Source organism: Osmerus eperlanus, chromosome 21 (genome assembly GCF_963692335.1).
Source record: "Osmerus eperlanus chromosome 21, fOsmEpe2.1, whole genome shotgun sequence".
Lineage (NCBI taxonomy): Eukaryota > Metazoa > Chordata > Actinopteri > Osmeriformes > Osmeridae > Osmerus > Osmerus eperlanus.
The window spans coordinates 5,979,913-5,998,189 of NC_085038.1; the positions used below are offsets into that span (position 1 = coordinate 5,979,913).

Consider the following 18,277-nt stretch of genomic DNA (forward strand, 5'->3'; position numbering starts at 1 on the left):
TCCTATTTGCAATGGTTTAAATTCGATGTAAATAGGCTTGGATGTAGGCCCAATGGCACTGTGAATGATTTGATCAAATAGCTGTACATAATTAGTTTACAAATACGATATTTGTTGTTAGGTCTGAAAGTATGTTATATGACAGTATACTATGCAAAGGAAATTACCGACAAAACCAATATTCATGCAGAAGGCGCACTTTGCACACAGAAAAGCACGCAGCACGCACCCGGCATTTTGAGACCATGATAATCATTGTGAATGATAACAATCTTGGCCAATCAAATGAGGACGTGCAAATGTATAAGCCAATAGGATTCGTTTAGGGCGTGAATGATAGGTTTAGTCCACTGAAACATTTCTGAGTAGTGAGTCACTGAGGAGGAACGAGAACTCAATCGCTAGCACTTCAGAGAGGACACAGACTGAATTAGGGGCACCGGATTATTGCTAGACATATATTATCCGTTTAGCTAGCTATAAACCCTAACATTTCTGGGCTAGTTAGGTTTGAAATGTTACATTTTCGGTCTTCGATAGCGCTCAAGGAGTTGTTTCAATCCCATCTGAAGCGCCCTTTAACAGGTATAGCCGGACTCGGAAAAAAATCGTCACCATCCACTGCGTATTGTTTTAGCACCGCTTGTAGAGATGTCAGGTCGGTGACAAACGTCAAGTACCCGTGGAGCGCGCTTGGTGGATGGCGACCTTCACGCTACACCACAAAGATCCATGGAACTAAAGCTCTGTGTTCCCATAGCGGTACTGGTCCGTTATCCGATGATGTCAGCAAGGATGCCGCTACAGAAAAGTGAGTAACGCGGTGGCTGGAAAGATGTTCAGGCCGGCTAGCTAGCTATTACCAACCAGATAACCTGATTCATAATGTGAGTTGTTGCTTGTTTAGCTGGGCTTAATGTATCAGCATAGTTTTAGCTAGATATTTAATTGTACATCACCAATTATCTACTTTGTTAACACGGTAAACTAGAGTACTCGTACTGTAATACTATTGTAATGCTACTGTAGCTGATGTGATGCCACACACGTTCCCCCCAGAAGGTTTTATTACTTGCTTGTAAGGTTAGACACCTGTTACAAGCTAGTTATTGTATCCCTAATACTAACTATCTGCGTTTCGATGGGTGATAATGTTACTTTAGTTGTAGAGCTAGGCCTTTCAGGATTACTGAGTTATTAAATTCAGGTGTAGCTCTGTCATACAGTACTCTTACATAAAATGTACCTGTTTCAAATGTATGGTCTGGCGTCACCATGGTGCAGTCATCTTAAAACCAATGTTGTTTCACTTTTATCTGTTCTAGCTCAATGACTTGTGAAGGTCGGATTCATTTCTAACCTGTGCTGTGTGCGGGGATGTGTTTCGATATAGCAATAGCCTATAGTGGATTCAACCATCTTTATGAGTGGGGACTGTTTTCAGTTGTTTTGGTATCTCAAGTGATTTGAACTATTGCTTACATAGACATGGAACGTGATGTAGGCTGATATCAGTGTTTACAATGAACCATCGGCTTGTTTGAACTGTTATGTTTACAGAGCAGGTAACTGCATATGTTAATGATTGTATCCTATATTTTGGACTATTGCCCTATCGTCATTCAACATCTCTATTTGAGTTGCCGTCTTATGAGTGTAGCTTATCAGTGGTTAATATTTACCCTCTTGTTAAGCGTGCTGATGAATAAGTGGCCAATTAGTGGATGTTGAAAGTTTTGTTGGGATGAAAGAAAAAAAAATGGCTGACTAGTGTGTACCAGCGCTAGAAATCCTGGAATCTCCTTGGGAGTCCTCATTCATGCATATTGTTGCACTAGTTCTCACACAGGGCAGCAAATGTGTCGTAAAGCCACGCTGATTCCGGAGCGTTCTGCCTTTTTAACTTGATGAGGCAGCAACTGCCTGCTTGCTTAATTAGTCCAGAATGAATGGACTAGGAGCATGAGCAGCCATATAGGCCTACACTGTCCAAGTGCACCTTGTCCTTTTTGACCCTGTTATGATTTCAACAGCCTTTCATAAGGGAAGGATGGTATTTCAAGAGGCCTCTGAAATCTTTTTGGAGGGCGAAATTAACCTGTGCTGAGAGAGCAGACTTGAATTTATGCTTTGGTATTCACAATTGATTGGACTTAAACAGAGGAGTTGTTTGCCTCTAGCCTCAGTCAGGATATGATAGGGAAACTGCCAGTTCACTGCAGTGTTGGTAGAGTATGACTCAGAATTTCTTCCTAGTTTTTTTACTCCCCTCCCCCTGCATTGCTCTATGCCTTCTACTCAGCCATCAGCCCCTATTCTGTAGCTTTCAAAGACAACATCAAGGGCGTTGGGGGCAACTGAAACCATACAGACAGACAGGCAGAGCCAACTCCTAACCTACAAAGTCCGGCCTAAACCAGGTTGTTACTCTGAGAGTAAAGGTCAGATGTCTTTCAGCACAAGCCCCTGTGCTGTCTGTTACCGTTGAACCTCTCTGACACCAAGCAACCCTGTACCAGAAACAAATACATGGTAATGATATGCCTCATTGCCCTTCAGCTTCACAGACCCCTTCCGGTTGGTTCACAGTCAATTTGCTAAAATTGTTGTCAGCCATCTGAAATAGGTCATAGGCTTATAACCCTTAAGCAAACCGGCAGGGTCCTTCTGGGTGCAAATTCTTGGTAAGTATAAGGCCCCTACATTAGTCAATGTAATGTTTGACTAGGCTTGTACACACAAGGTCCTTACTATCAATCCTACTGAGGCCTCCCAGTGCTTAGGACTACTTGTGTATCTGTGTTGAGAGGAGTCACACCCATGGATTGATTTCTGTGTTGCAACTGCCTGTCAACAGACAATGATTTATAGCATCTCCACTCAACCAATTCACAGTGACATCTTCAAAGCAGAGCAACTGCACTGATGGATTAAGCCAAATAAAGATGTCAGATAAGAGAACTCTATCAAGGAAGAGGCCCTGATGTTTACAGCAGATGCGGGGCCTACATCTTCAGAGCTCTACTTTAGTGACCTGGGAACAATGAGTCTGGCAAAATGGCACTCTTAACGTTTTCCTATCAACTAGTAAATTTGACACCTTGCCTTTGTGTTTACGACCAGCCTCTGCCCAACACTCCAGCCATGCTAATCTTAAACCTGGAGATTTGCCAACTTCATACTCGACTTGTCAAGCTGACTTCGTCGCCGCTGCTCACGGTGTGTTCTATTTCAGGGAGAGAGCGGCGTGCCGGATTACTACTTCACCACCCCTGTGATGGTGCTGATGTGCAAACACTCATTGCTTTACTCAACACCAACCAATCATGGCTTCTCTCTCTCTCTCTCTCTCTCTCTCTCTCTCTCTCTCTCTCTCTCTCTCTCTCTCTCTCTCTCTCTCTCTCTCAGCCTGTGTAGGTTTAGTCTGGGAGGGAAGGGTTTGTTATTGTTCACAGGCAGGAGCCAATGAGGGCCATGGAGCTGTTGTGTGTGTATGCGTGCAGGGCCAGGGCTACGAAGCCAGCATGCTGACTGTGTCATGCACACAGCTGACCTCACAAGCCGTGGAGAGGGAGGGGGGTGAGAAGGGGCGGGAACATTGGAAATGGCAACTGAGGCTTAATTACAGATGCAGGACAAGTCCAGATGTTTCGTTTTCCATCTCCCAGCTCCTGGTGGCAGGCAGGATGTTAATGGTCTGAACCCGCCTGCGGTCAGAGTAGGCTATACCAGGCAGGGAGAGCTGGAGAGTTTTTCCATATCCTGTGCAGGGTTGCAAAATTCTGGCAATTGTCAAAGTTGGAAACTTTCCATGGGAATTATGGGAATACACTGGAAATTAGCTAAATTGCAGGTTAGACTATAACAGGGAAAATAAATGAACCCATCTTGCAGCATAATCTTTGTTAAAACAACCAGATTTAATTCAAATTCAGTTACATTTTTACCCTGCACATTCATCAATCACATGCACGCAGCCCTACTTACTGCAGGACTATCTATCCCTGGGGTGGGGTGGATCAGAGGGAACATGTTTACTTCATTCAGCATTCATGCTTTTTTGTTGATCAATGATATAGCCTAATAAATTATAGTTCTACTCACAAATAAATCCTCAAAAATATCATTTTGAATAGGTGTATTAGTTTGCATGCATGTCTGCTTATGACCAAACAAAATGTTTATGTTGTTATAGGATAGGCTACAGTTTGTATAAATTATCCAAAATTTTCAGTTAATTCTCTTTAATTCCCATTAAGTTTCCAACTTGGAATATTTCCCCATCTTAACCTTCCTTGGAAAGTTTCTGTAAATTTACCGGAAATGTTCCCGCCCTAATCCAATGCATTTTCTGTGTTTAAAACAAGAATACAACTGCATTAGGTTAACCTTTTGATATACAGTGTACTACTGCTGGAGGCATGTCAAAATGTGCCTTGCCTTATAATGGTCCTGCTCTTGAATGTTAAATTAAAGCATTTCGGGGGGATTAGCCCCGAGCGGAATGATGAGTCTGTGGGTTTGCCTCTGAACTTTGGTGAAACTAAATGATGTTGATGTATGCATGTCATGTATTGTGTTCTATTGCCAATGTATTCACTGTGCACATTTTCTCTCCCTCTCGTTGATCTGCTTGCTTTGCATTTGTCTGTAAGTATATGTATCCATTTATTTATCCTTTTTCGTTGTTGTTTCATCATAGAAGTAGTTTTCCAGGCTCAGTCCTGCAGCCGTCCCGCTCTTCAAATGTCTTCTCTGAAATGTCCTCCACCCCTCCAAGCACCCGCGCTTGACTTTCCATACTGACTCCGTTCTGGCGTTCCTCACTAGCAGGCATCAGTCATCCAGAAATGAAGGCAAAAAAAACAGACCACACGACAAAAATGCTATTCTTAAAAAAAAATCCATCCAGTAGATCCAATCACCTCATTAAATCCCACAATAATCATGGCTTTTGCAAAGGCACCAGGTCCCACCAGGTCATTTTCCAATCCATTTTCTAAGGTCCAAAGTTTGGCATCATTTCTGGTTAGCTGATGAAGGGGTGATTCACCTACTAAAGCTCACTTCTGAAACGTTTTGAAGTCCTTTCCAGGGCAGACCAGGGAGCTTGGCTACGGCTCCACAGCCTGTCTGTGGCGCCGTGCAGGAGTGAGCCTGAGCTCCCATCTCCAGCTTTCACATTAGACTCCTAACCAGAGAGCTTGCTGCAAGCTCGCTATCCTAACTATTAATACCTATCTACCTCTTAACCTGCAGAACTAACCCCTCCTCCCAGTGTAATGACATTAAATCTGCCGTGCATGATACCAGTCAGTGAACACTTACAATAACTTGACACACGCTCTAATCCTCGACACGCTTGACAGTGTGACTCGAATGGATCTAGGCTAATTAGTGTCCGCGAGGCATCGTCAGACCTGACAGATCAGCCTTGCAAGTAGCAAGGACGATTCCCTCCAAATTGGATTTCCAAATTGACGCAGAACAACAGCTCTTGTAAAGCCCCCCTGACTGGTACTTTAAGGAGCAGTGCAACCACCTTTTCCAGAACGCCGGGGCAATAAAAGAATCAAAGTCACTCACCGCTTCTCCTTCCAGTATTCTAGCTAGCTCCCACCTCCCTTCCCCGCCGCAGTTAGCTTCCACCATTAGCTCTCCCTCCCATAGCTGGAGTGGGCAGACCTTGCCTCACCGTCTGTCTGTGTGTGTGTGTGCTCTTTCCCAGGAGAAGGAAGGCAGGCATCCTGCCCAGTCTGGAGGATCTGCTGTTCTACACCATCGCTGAGGGCCAGGAAAAAATCCCCGCTCACAAATTCACCACAGTGAGTGTCGCGTCAGGCCTGCGTCACAGGCTTAATGGCTTAGCTTTTGCTGGTGGTAATGGCTCTTCTGTTTAGACACGGCCACTGCTATCTCGGCCCATAAAATAAATAAGACCAGACAAAAGATGATTCGGATTTCCGTTTGTTTATCATTCTGAATTGGCCTGATGCCAACATAAAGAACCCAAGATTAACGATGGAACTATTCCGTAACTATAAATATGGCTGTAACTGTTATTCAGAAAGGACAGTACTCACACAGAATGATGTCCTCCAGTGGAACATTGGCATTTGACGTCTCAGAACATACCCATAGTCCCTGTGGTGGGACGAAGCGTTAGATATGGTGGCTTGCATTGATTTAAAGGGGGATGGGAGGTTTCAGCATTTTGAGAACATGATCCGTTGTTGTCCAGGCACTGAAAGCCACTGGCCTGCGCACCGGTGACCCCCGTCTGAAAGAATGTATGGAGATGCTGAAGGTCACCTTGAAGACCACCTCGGATGGCGCCCTCGACCGCCACCTCTTCAAAAAGTAAGCGGCCGCGGTCACCGCCCAATAAACCATTGGCAGTGCCGTCGTGCTCACTGGTCAAGTCCCATAATGCACCTGACACATTGCTTTGTCGTTGGCTCCTCCATTCAGGCTGGTTGAACCGTCATATCAATCATTTACGACCGTTGCGCGCTGCTTCTTTTCTGTGCGAATAAGAAATTATTCATGACTTCCAGGCCTTTTAATGGAAGCACACTGTTCTCACCGAATGGTCGTCAGTCCCACCTAATCTTGGATGTCCTTGGAACATCTGGCACAAACGTCAGCAAACAAACACACGATCTCCTATCATCACAAAACGCCCAAAGCAGTCAATTTGCTCTGAGTAGTTTTTTTTGGGTGTTATTTTTGCTTTTTGCCCCGTAACCATAACGCCATCAATAGAATGAGGATATTGTTTAAGCTAGCGTACAGCCCAACCCTAGGACATAGCTGGCATACCCCATGACAGCCTGCGGAACGGGTGTGAGGCGAGTCACGCAGCAGGATCAGGGACAGGAGATGACACACCAGGGAAGCACATGAACACACAGGGCATAGCAGCTATGACCCAGAGCCAACTCACACCTCCTTTATTTATAGGCAAGAGGAGGCTCATCTCTGGATGCACACTTGGGAGTCATGACTGCCTGCACCTGTCACTGGTGGATGGTGCTGCCCTGAATAATGTGTTTTGCATGCAAGCAACACACTTGACTGCATTCTACAGCAGACAGGTTGTTTTGACTTAGATTTCAGAGGTTGTGTTTAAATTAACCCTCCAACCCTGATAGTTATGATATAAACTCACCCTGTTGTAACCAACCCATGTTAAAGCCCGTATAAAATAACCCTGGGTAAAACATGAAAATAATACCATCCCTCACCCTACATAGCCTCCCTCCGCTCACGATTGATGTTGTCATTTCAATCCGTGACCTTTCTCAAGACGGCGACAGAATGTCGGCCTCGGCCGCGACCCCATGTCATCAGCTGACGTCTGAACAATGGCTGCTTCACCCAAACAGGTGCGTCCAGAGCAACATCGTGCTGCTCACTCAGGCGTTCCGGAAGAAGTTTGTCATCCCCGACTTCATGTCCTTCGCCTCTCACGTCGACGAGCTCTATGACAGCGCCAAAAACCTCAAGGGGGGACAGGTGAGTGTGCAGACTGACGGCAGGCGGTCCTAGCATAAATAAAACATACAGCGAGTGTGTGATTGAGGGGGTGTGAATGACGACGGTGTGTTTCTGTTCCGGCAGGTTGCTGACTACATTCCCCAGCTGTCCAGGTTCAGCCCAGACCTGTGGGCAGTGTCCCTCTGCACTGTGGACGGACAAAGGTAGCTACCAACATGCCTCCGGGCTCGTTTTTTAATTGTCGATAAGCAGCACGCAACATCGATTTCCCACCTAGCATGCTGTTAATGGTTATATATATATATAGTGCACATCTTAAAAAGGGCAATTGCTCAACAAGTTCATTAGTTTCATTTTGATTATTTTCCACTGTCCTCTGTCCTTTCCCAGACACACTGTGGGCGACACCAAAGTCCCCTTCTGCCTGCAGTCGTGCGTCAAGCCCCTGAAGTACGCCATCGCCGTGCACGACCACGGCACCGAGTACGTGCACCGCTTCATCGGGAAGGAGCCCAGCGGCCTGCGCTTCAACAAGCTCTTCCTGAACGAGGAAGGTTCGTTCTGCTGCCGCCGGTCTCGTCCATAGCTCACAGGGCGAGCCACCTGCCCAGACATCGCTGGGCCTGTAGGACACGACTGTTCTCAGGCGCTTGGCCCCTTCTCCGTAACAGGAGATAGATGTAGACTAGCACGTCGCAATAGACTTGTTCTCGGGGGTCAGTGTTGAATGGTAGCGTCCTACTTTGTCTCCCCCGGGTTGGGCCCCAGGGGGTCTCCCATGCAAGACGATCCAGCCCACGGTTGCCATGGCAGTGGGATGAAATGTTAATGAGAGGCGCGGCACCGCTGCGGAGGAGCATGCTCGCGCCGTCCGTAGGAGCGTGTCGTCGCATCTCGTCGCTCCCAGCCGTAGCCGCCTGGCATCAAAAGCGATTCTCCTCTCCCCTTCTCCCACGTTCATCTTAATCAAGTCAGAGAGGTTTCCGGTCGGGGTTTTATGTCGTTTCCCGTTCTGCTTTCGTTGCATAAGGAGCTTAACACGCCAGGAGGAAGTGGTGCCCTCTCCAGCAGGACAGTCACTTCTGTAATCGTAACCTTCCGTGCCCCGCGCCTCATTAAAACCTGCTCCTACCGTCCAGCTGTGTTCCTGGCAGCACTCATTACCTGCTTTCACAAATGCACATTTCCTCATGCAGAAGAGATTATGTGCCGTGTTTGTCCCCTTAGACCAGTTCTCCAGATCTAAAGTCTAACCAGAAGTCAAACACGGCTAGGCTTGTGTGTCTCTGCATCCCAGTCCATGTGAGACTGCAGCTGAGTATTCCACTTTACGCAGGTCCAAAATAACACAACTTTGTCTTCCCTCCCACAGACAAACCTCACAACCCTATGGTTAACGCCGGCGCTATCGTCTGCACGTCTCTCATTAAGGTAAATAACACGTGAAGTTCCCAATGTGTTCCAATGTTTTAAAATGAATGAGTGACATTTGAAACTATTCCCTTGTGTGTTTAGTTCAGTGCGCAATTCTGCATAAACTAGACTAGCACCATGCACACCATAGCTATGTAGTTCTTAAAAGTAGTTTAGTATCGAAATGACATTTCCCAATTTCAAAACGGGGACTTGCTTTGGCCAGATTACCAACTCTATTGTATACGACGAGATTAAGATTAGAAATAATCATGCTGAAAGGGGATTTGTTTAGTGAAAGCATCACTGAGCTGCACCTCAGCTCATACAGTCCAGTGGGGCTAGGCGCATGCATCCGTCTGACCAGCTTAGCCATACAAATGATCTGTTTTAATCACGGAGAACCGCCTTCTCCCCCAGTGAATGACATACGTGCCGATTGGGTGGGTGTGTGCACGGGCCGTTTGAACCCAACGGGCCGCCCGGCGGTGAGCTTAGCTGTGTCCTTGTTCTGTCTCCACCACGAGGGAGTCCCTGTAGACACGCACTGTAGGAGCCCCTTCTGCAGCTCACAGCGGGATAACCATGTCCCACCCCCTACTGCACTGTGTGCTTCTCAAGACAATGCGGGGCTAGAGGACACCGCTGAAGACTAGGCCAGAGCCGACACGTACGTTGAGTGCATACGGTTTTCTGTAGTGTTGCTGCCGCATAACCACCATGTATCATTATTCACTTGAGAACCCCCCCCCCCCCCCTTCCCCACACCCCCCTCCCCAAGTATGTTTCATACTAAACTTCCAACATTCACTCTGATACATGCTGAATATTTCGTTCGATACAAGAACTCTGTCCAAGTGATTAGGTCTTCTACACCTTCCTCGTCTGTAGCTTTATCTTTGATCTTTTTAAGTTCATAGCAAATGCTGACAACTGCGTGGCTGCAATTTCCTGGACTGTACCATGCCTACTAAATCAAAAACATGCAAATCGTTGGTAGTTCAGCTCTGGATACTTACTCCAGATTCCGCCTAGATGAAACAGCAGGTGCTTGCAGTGAGTCCAAGCTATATCGCTACTCAGCATCAGGATCCCCCATGTTAAATGATTTGACCTTAATGTTATGATTATTACAAAGACAGGAATAGCTGTCCATAGTGTATTTCCGACTCAGCAACCACCAGTGTGAATCACAAGACTGTACACAACCAATGAGAGACTTCTGTCTATTCCAGGCACTTTCATTTTTCATTTGAACCCTAGGGACGGCACTATGCCCATGTCACTGACAAGTTCCATATTCCCAACTGACCATCATGGGACACGTGTCCAGATAGTTGAGTCTTGGCTTCTCACTCTGCCATAACCACGCCAAGTCCTCTCAGTCTTGAGTTCTCCTATCTGGTTGAATTTAGAGGGTTGGTTTCTGAACAGAAAGATGCTGTATGATTATCCTGGCTAAGAGCACATAGGGAGGGGATGCCATTACCATACAATTAATAGATACCCAAACACCCAATGGTGTACAGTATTCTTAACTTTGACAAACATTTCTACTAACTTTTACCGAATGGATGGTTATTTTTGGTGAATTGGTCATTTTGGGGGATGGTTTGACAGGGTAATTGTACGGTGTCTTTCTGTGAATGTATCTATATAATCTTCCTCATAACATTTTTTAAAGCCAATCACTGTTCAGACTGAAGTAGTTACAGGCGGGCATGTAAATCCTCTGATTGGATAAGCCCCCCACATTGTAGTGCACAGTTAAATAAAATAGAGCTTTCAGTATTGGGGAAGAAATGCATGCTGTAATCTCCATTTATGATAACTGTAGGTGAAGACAAATAGAAACTTTTGCAATGTATTTTTGAAGGCTCTTTTGTGGTTTATTTGTTGTTGCATATTTTACAGCATTAGGATCTGTGGGAAATTATGACCACTGCAACAGGTCAATGACGTTGGTAATTTTTTCTTTCAATTCTTTTTCCCCATTGATCTGGAATTTGTTGCCAGCTTCCGGCCTCATGGCTGCATACTGTAGTAGTTGCTCCTTGTCACTTGCATTTTTCTAAACTGTTTATACTGTGGATTATAAACAGGACATCAGAGCTGCTCGGATCCCCCAAAATATGCAGTTTTTTATTTGATAGAACATGCCATTATTTGTAGATAATGATTTGTGTTTATTGTTTCGATTTGATTAATTTGTATGATTGGAGTCAAAGATATGTTTGGATTAGTTTTGTTTTGATACTAGCCTACTACCAGGCTGCAGTAGCGTGACCCTCCCCAGCTCTTCTCAGTGTGATCCACCACACAGGTGCTTGATGACATGCTGAGTGCTCTCATCACACATTTTTGACCCCATAAACTACTTCTACACAGCACGAAACACACACTCGCTCACAACACATAGCTGCTATATTTGCAATAAAAACATTTATTGACATAAATAAGTACATAATAAAATAAATTTAACATTTTAAAAAAGTGAGTTGTGTTTTGGTTTGCAGTTACAGTTTACAGTTAAAATCCCTGCAAACCATTCAGTGTTTATTTATAATGCAAATTACCCAGTTTGGTTTAACAGACAGCTTTTTTTCTTCTGTTCTTATAATAAAAAATATAGTTTTTTATTTTGTAAAGGAGTCTGAACTTTGGATTAACTGTTAATTTCACCTCCTTCATCTCCCAACTAGTTCACTAATTCTAACTCTTTTTGGTGTTATTTGAAATATTGTTACCCCTTTATTCATAGTTGTGCTGGATTACTTTACTGAGATGCCCAGTATATCTACCAATATTTTTTGTCTGTAAACTTAAACTTCCTTTAGTGTAAAATGACCCTAGCAGATCTGTTGATTCTTGATCTTGATAGTCATGAAACAATAGTGGTAGTTTGACATAGTCACCATTACAATTTTTACCCCCTCCCTAAACACGGAGATATTGATCAAACATGATGTATTTAGTTTTATACCTGCATTCTTCTTTTTGTCTTTCAGCAAGGGGCAAGCAATGCGGAAAAGTTTGATTATGTGAGTAGTCCGTTTTTTTTCATGTGTTGTTTGTTTGTTGGATCTAGCTTTAATCTTACTAGGAGTCAGGTGGCTGAGCGGTGAGGGAGTCGGGCTAGTAATCTGAAGGTTGCCAGTTCGATTCCCGGCTGTGCCAAATGACGTTGTGTCCTTGGGCAAGGCACTTCACCCTACTTCGGGGGGAATGTCCCTGTACTGACTGTAAGTCGCTCTGGATAAGAGCGTCTGCTAAATGTAAATGTACTAGACAGAGGAACCTTAGCAGGGTGTGTTGGAATTAGAACCCAACCCTTCCTTCTAGCACCGTTTGTCTGAACCAGTCCCCCTTCTTGGTTCCTACTCATGTGTTCCAGGTCATGAACTTCATGAATAAACTGGCTGGAAATGAGTATGTGGGGTTCAGCAACGCCACGTAAGTATATGACCGGAAACTCTTATCACTGCCACATAGATTAGTACACAGACACTGATTTCTTAGAAACCCTCCTCATACTATGAAATCTTAACAACAACACGTTCATGGTGCAGGGAGGATGGGACTTATCAGGAACTTATCAAAGAAGAATGGACTTTCACTTTGAACCAGAACTTTGAGTCTCCCTTTCTTTGACCACTCCCATTCGTGTCTGTGTTCCAGGTTCCAGTCCGAGAGGGAGTCAGGAGATCGGAACTTTGCCATCGGCTACTACCTGAAGGAGAAGAAGGTGAGAGCTGGGCCCTGCTGGCCACCAGGGGCGTGCTGCTTCCTGCTGCTTCCTGCTGCTTCCTGCTGCTCTGGACTCCCATAGCTGGAACCTGGAATCATGGCTGCACACTGTAGTAGCTGCTACTTGTAATAATTGCTGCCCCAGTTTTTTCCCCCAGATAAAAGCTTTGGGAAGATGTTAACAGTATTTGATGATGTTGACAATAGTGGTTTGTGTGTTTCCTTTCCAGTGCTTTCCAGAAGGGACGGACATGACCTCCATCCTGGATTTCTACTTCCAGGTGAGGGGGGGGGGGGGGGGGGGGCAACCAGCTGGCAGTCCCCATCTGAGTGCGCATTCTCCTCTTTTCCCATTTGTCTTGTTGTACTCTTCCCCACGCCCATACGGGCTTTTAGCGATCGGCGTCAAGATGGTGCCGTTCTCGTGGGTGTAATGCATCTTCTCACACTTGCACATGGTGCCTCGCTGACACCTTGTGGTGTCATTCACACCCTCGTCAACCACGCAACATTTCTGGATGTAGATGGATTGTGCCATCCATTTTTTGGGGGGGGGGCAAATGCAATAGAATGCACATCCCCCGCATAGCGGGCACACCTTGAGTCATTCAGGCCACAATCAGACTGGAAGCCACAGATGTAGTGATTAACTGAGATTCTCTGTCTCCTTCCCGCCGGCCGTCTCCTCCTCCTAGCTGTGCTCCATCGAGGTGACCTGCGAGAGTGCCAGCGTCATGGCGGCCACCCTGGCCAACGGGGGCTTCTGTCCAATCACAGGCGAGCGCGTGCTGAGTCCCGAGTCAGTGCGCAACACCCTCAGCCTCATGCATTCCTGCGGCATGTACGACTTCTCTGGACAGTTTGCGTTCCACGTGAGTTCCACGCTACGAACCTGCCGTATTGACCGCGTGTGTCACGTATGTTTTGTTGTTTGTTTATCTATGCTCTGTCCGGGTTTTTGTCTGGATTTGTGTCCACCCCGTGTCCCACTGTGCCCTCTATCTGCCTGCCGTCGTTCCCTCGCTCTGTGCATGCGTGATGCTCCTCTCTGCCCCCTGCAGGTGGGACTACCGGCTAAGTCAGGCGTGGCAGGGGGCATCCTGCTCGTAGTTCCCAATGTGATGGGCGTCATGTGCTGGTCCCCCCCTCTGGATAAGCTGGGCAACAGCGTACGGGGAATACAGTTCTGCACGGTAGGTTATGGTGAAGTTATTACTTCTGAGGCGCTGGTATATGATCGTCTAAATGCACTGAGTCAGACTGACCCGGCAGTACTCTTGTGTTGTAGGATCTGGTGTCTCTCTGCAACTTCCACAACTACGACAACCTGAGGCACTTTGCCAAGAAGCTGGACCCTCGTAGGGAGGGTGGAGACCAGAGGGTAATTACTGGATAAGTCCTTCCCTCCCTCCTTTCCTCACACACCCCAAAGGGCTTTCAGGTCCAAACAAGTCCTGTTACTTATTACCTATAACCTGATTACGCAGTAAGCAACTCTGCCTCGTTTTAAGAGCAGTGCTGCCATCTAGTGACAGTGCCGCATACAACATGTCACATATAGAACTGTGAGTTAGGAAACTCAAGTTTTGGTTTGACTATTTATTGCCTTTGTTTTGACTTTGATGTAGGGCTGTATTGGCAGAGACCTGAATAATCAAACTCCTTTGTCACTGGTCACCTAGACATTCGTCTGGGGCAGTCGTTACACTAATGTTAAATGGCAATCACACTTTCTAGCACACACCACAAAAGTTGTGTACATCTACATATAGTTCTAAACAGCGTTTAATGTCACGTTTGATATGCTTTTGTTTTTTATTTTGCGCATCATGTGTTCATATTCTTTTCCTTGTACGATTTATGTTTGACCGGTTTTACACAGTTTGTGCATACCACAGACTCAAATGTGCTAACATCAAATCAAATCAAATTTTATTTGTATAGCCTTTTTTACAAGAATTGTCACAGAGGGCTTCACATACGCCCATAGAACTGCCCCTCAACCAACCTAAACCCTCAAGGAAGACAAGGAAAAACTCCCAGGAAAACTCATTTGAGAATAAATGGACGAAACCTTGGGAGGAGCAATTCAGTGAGGGATCCCCTCCTCCAGAGACGGTTGGTGAAAGAGTGGGGCAGAACACAGGCTAAACATAGTCATATGTTTGGGTGGGGTGTGGAAACACAGAAATCCAAAGTTCAACTCGAGACAGAGTTGGCAACATGTCAGTTTATGCAGTGGAAGCCACAGTAGCCACACATTTGTCTCTTTGTCTTGCAAAGGCATCACATAGGGCCTTCTGTTGCCATTGGGTAAACTGCTGATGGTCAAACTTGAATTTGTATGCGAAAAGCAATCTTTCATTCATATGGCCGGTGTCTCTATTTTAGTATGAAATTGGGTGTAAATAAGGAGAATCTAAACCAATCACTTTGAGTTTTGTTTATTTTACAAACTCCGGTGCTTTAGGCGCTTTGTTTCATTTTATTGTGACTGCCTTTCTTAATGATTTCTCTGAAGGTATGTTTTGTTTCATTATTATTACATATTGATTATCTTACTATTTAGATAATAAACTATCATTTTGCACTTAAAGCAAGTTACTGGTTCTATCTCTCACACTAAGGTGGTGAATACTTTGAGCTAGTTGGATTGACATGGCTATTAACTGTTCATAGACATATACGCTTTTGGAGTAGGTCCAACTTAAGGCCTCTGAGTCACATCAAGTAGGCCTGTCCATGCTCCGAAGCTATACCGTATCCTCTGGGGGTCAGTTTGCACACTGGGATGGTGGATTAACTCCATATCCATAGTCGAGATGAACAGACAATTAGTGAATATGCTAAATTGAAATTGGTGCCCTGATCAAGCACAGAAACGATTCTCGCCTACATCGGAGATAAATGTCATTGACCGTTTAGCTCTCGAGGTTACAGGTAATGGTATATGCACTTTTCAAAGTTGGAGTCAGATATTAACGAGTCCATCTCCCTGCCATCCAATCAACTCGTCCCCAGCCGGGGACGAACAGACTCGAGCGTCTCTGGCCTTACATTACTGAAATAGTTCCATCCAATTTTTTTCATCGGATACAGCTATCAATTTGTAAAAGTAACAAATAGTCAGTGAAGACACACACACACAGTCCTGAATTAACAGAACAATAGCAATGTTCTGCAGGAACGATACAGACAATGCTGTCTGACAGTATTGTTGCTGCAGAACATTGCTCATGCTCTGTTAATGTCATGATAAAAAATAAATAAATAATAATAATAATGATAACCATTGCTGTTTCTCAGGTGAAGTCTGTCATCAATCTCCTGTTTGCTGCCTATACCGGAGATGTGTCTGCACTGAGGAGGTAGGATCCTATTCGTTCTGTGATCCCGTTTTCCCAAATGAGGACAGATGTGTGATGAGTAGCGTTACTGATGGCTGCCCCCCCATCCCCCCCGTCCCCCAGGTTCGCTCTGTCCTCCATGGACATGGAGCAGAGAGACTACGACTCCAGGACGGCCCTTCACGTGGCGGCAGCTGAGGGTAGGTCTCCCTTCTCTGTGTTCTTCCCTCCTCATCCTCATCAAAGCTGTCTGCGCTCTGTTTTTTTTTTTATCTGAAAAATACTGTTTTTGTGCTCAAGGACATGGTGAGGTGGTGCGTTTTCTACTGGAGGCTTGCAAGGTCAACCCAGTGCCCAGGGACAGGTAGGCAAACAGAGCAGGATTCGTGGGGGTGGTTTGCTGTCTGTTTAGGGTAATTGTGTTTATGTTCATGCCATTGGAATATGTTCATGACATTATGTTCATGGTTCCCGTTCTTTCCAGGTGGGGCAACACACCTATGGATGAAGCGGTGCACTTCGGCCACCATGACGTGGTGACCATCCTAAAGGACTACCACACCAAGTACAGTCCCCAAGAGGCAGCCGACAAGGACAAGGAGACCGCAGAGAAGAACCTGGACGGCCTGCTGTGAGGCCACCTCACCCCCCCCCCCCCCCCCCCCCCACCTCACCCCCCCACAACGACTCTCTTTGTAAGACTTTCTGGTGTGGTTCCTCGTCACGTGTTGATATCTGTACCGTTGGTTTTTGTAAAATAGTATTTTCAAGGAAACAAGAAAAAAAAATATGGAAACCTGGTTCGTTTTTCCCCTAAGGTTTATTTTATGTTTTTTTCTTTTCTCGCTAATGTTGTTGGTATTAGTTTGTTTGGCTTTCTTTTATGTAGTACTGCTCACGTTGTGCAACTCTCCCTCAGTGTTGGCACTATGTGGAATGTATCTCTGCATTCAAGTGCACCAGACATAATCCAGCAATGCAGCAAAGAACCAACACAATTCGGAAGAATTTGGTGCACTGGCGTACCCAGTTTGCAACTCTGATGCCCGGACCACAAGTATACCACATCCATGTCAGTATATGTAATAGTAACTGTAAACAAAAAGGAAAGACCATTACTCATCTGAAGAAGAAAAACACCCCATAATTCCTGATCTGTCGAGTCTATTTATCTTCATGTACCACAGTGTGTAAACCTTGACATTTATATGAGGAAATGAAACTGTACATTCATGTAGTGTGTACTGTATATTCCTGAGATTACTTTAATATCATAGAGGATATATAAGTAGGACTTTTAGTGTAAATACTATTTTATCTGTAGTTAAGATGACACACTGAGAGCAGGAGGGGAAGTCTAAGTTGCAGCTGTTGGGCTCTGAAGCAGTGAGATTGACCTGTCTCTAAACAAAGACCTCTAATCTTAACATGTTTAAATAGCATTCATATAACTCAAACGATGGTTTATTAGCTTTTATTGTTTGCTATCTGATCGATAGCCATTTTGCACAGACCCCCTAAAATAACAAAATATTTGTTTATGATTGTCTTTTACGATGCTGTTTTGTTTGTGTAGAGGAACACAAGGGGGTGGATGTAACTTAGTCAGCCAAAGTTTGCGTGTGTTTGCTCTTCTACATCAACTTTGGATGATTATAACAGGAGCATATCAATTTGATCTGTTAGAGACATCATATTTGTTACAAATGCACCTCTCCTGCACCTTTAAAGAAAATCCTGGCACTCAATGACAACAGTGAGCCATGAGCAGGCTATTTTCTCACCTGCTTACATTGCAAATAGAGAACCTGTAGAATGCGCCATTGTTTACAAGAGACTGTAGTCAGTTTTAGAGGACATTGTACACCCCCTGGTCACATTATACGTTTTTTTTTTTTTTTTTTAAGGTTCGGGCATAGGCCTAGTTATTTTAGCTTTCAGTGCATTACAATTTGGTCTTCATTTGATCACGTCTAGAGGACTTTGGAATGGTGGACATAGGATCTTCCTTTCTTCAAGTGGAGATGATGATGGTTTTTATGTACAAGCTCAACACCACCACCAACTGATGGAGCACTTTTTAAAAACAGAGCTACGCACATTGATTGTTCTAACTGTTTAGAGTAAGAGGGAAAGGAGAAACGTCTTATACTTGAAAAGTCATGCAGTGCATCCAGTTATCGCTTTGTGGAAGCTAGTTTGTGTCTGTGTGCTGGTGTGATTGGTTATCAAACCAAATCTGGTCTAGAGAACGGTCAAAATCTCACTCA

At 45.0% G+C, this 18,277-nt stretch overlaps 1 protein-coding gene across 5 annotated transcripts; it reads left to right on the top strand.

The window, feature by feature from the left end:
- Nucleotides 1–374: 374 nt before the first annotated feature.
- On the top strand, nt 375–18,273 carry glsa (glutaminase a). Of its 5 annotated transcripts, none has more exons than XM_062447065.1 (19): nt 375–811; nt 5,729–5,825; nt 6,242–6,360; nt 7,389–7,518; nt 7,624–7,703; nt 7,891–8,054; nt 8,873–8,931; nt 11,922–11,954; nt 12,308–12,366; nt 12,592–12,658; nt 12,891–12,941; nt 13,356–13,532; nt 13,722–13,853; nt 13,949–14,041; nt 15,967–16,028; nt 16,131–16,207; nt 16,308–16,371; nt 16,492–16,648; nt 16,682–18,273. In XM_062447065.1, the coding sequence occupies exons 1-18, from the start codon at nt 516–518 to the stop codon at nt 16,640–16,642; spliced, it is 1,911 nt and encodes a 636-aa protein (XP_062303049.1). In that variant the 5' UTR covers nt 375–515; the 3' UTR covers nt 16,643–16,648; nt 16,682–18,273. The 5 variants fall into 5 exon arrangements, with proteins under 5 accessions (XP_062303049.1, XP_062303050.1, XP_062303051.1 ...); XM_062447066.1 differs by having other exon boundaries at nt 5,735–5,825; XM_062447067.1 differs by lacking the exon at nt 375–811 and adding an exon at nt 4,427–4,650.
- Nucleotides 18,274–18,277: the final 4 nt, after the last annotated feature.

Bases quoted from the DNA above. Each gene is read 5' to 3' on its own strand.
- glsa (XM_062447065.1), top strand. From the start codon at position 516: ATGTTACATTTTCGGTCTTCGATAGCGCTCAAGGAGTTGTTTCAATCC. The intron at 12,367-12,591 runs GTAAGTATATGA...TCTGTGTTCCAG, and splicing joins GTGGGGTTCAGCAACGCCAC to GTTCCAGTCCGAGAGGGAGT. The intron at 12,942-13,355 runs GTGAGGGGGGGG...TCCTCCTCCTAG, and splicing joins TCCTGGATTTCTACTTCCAG to CTGTGCTCCATCGAGGTGAC.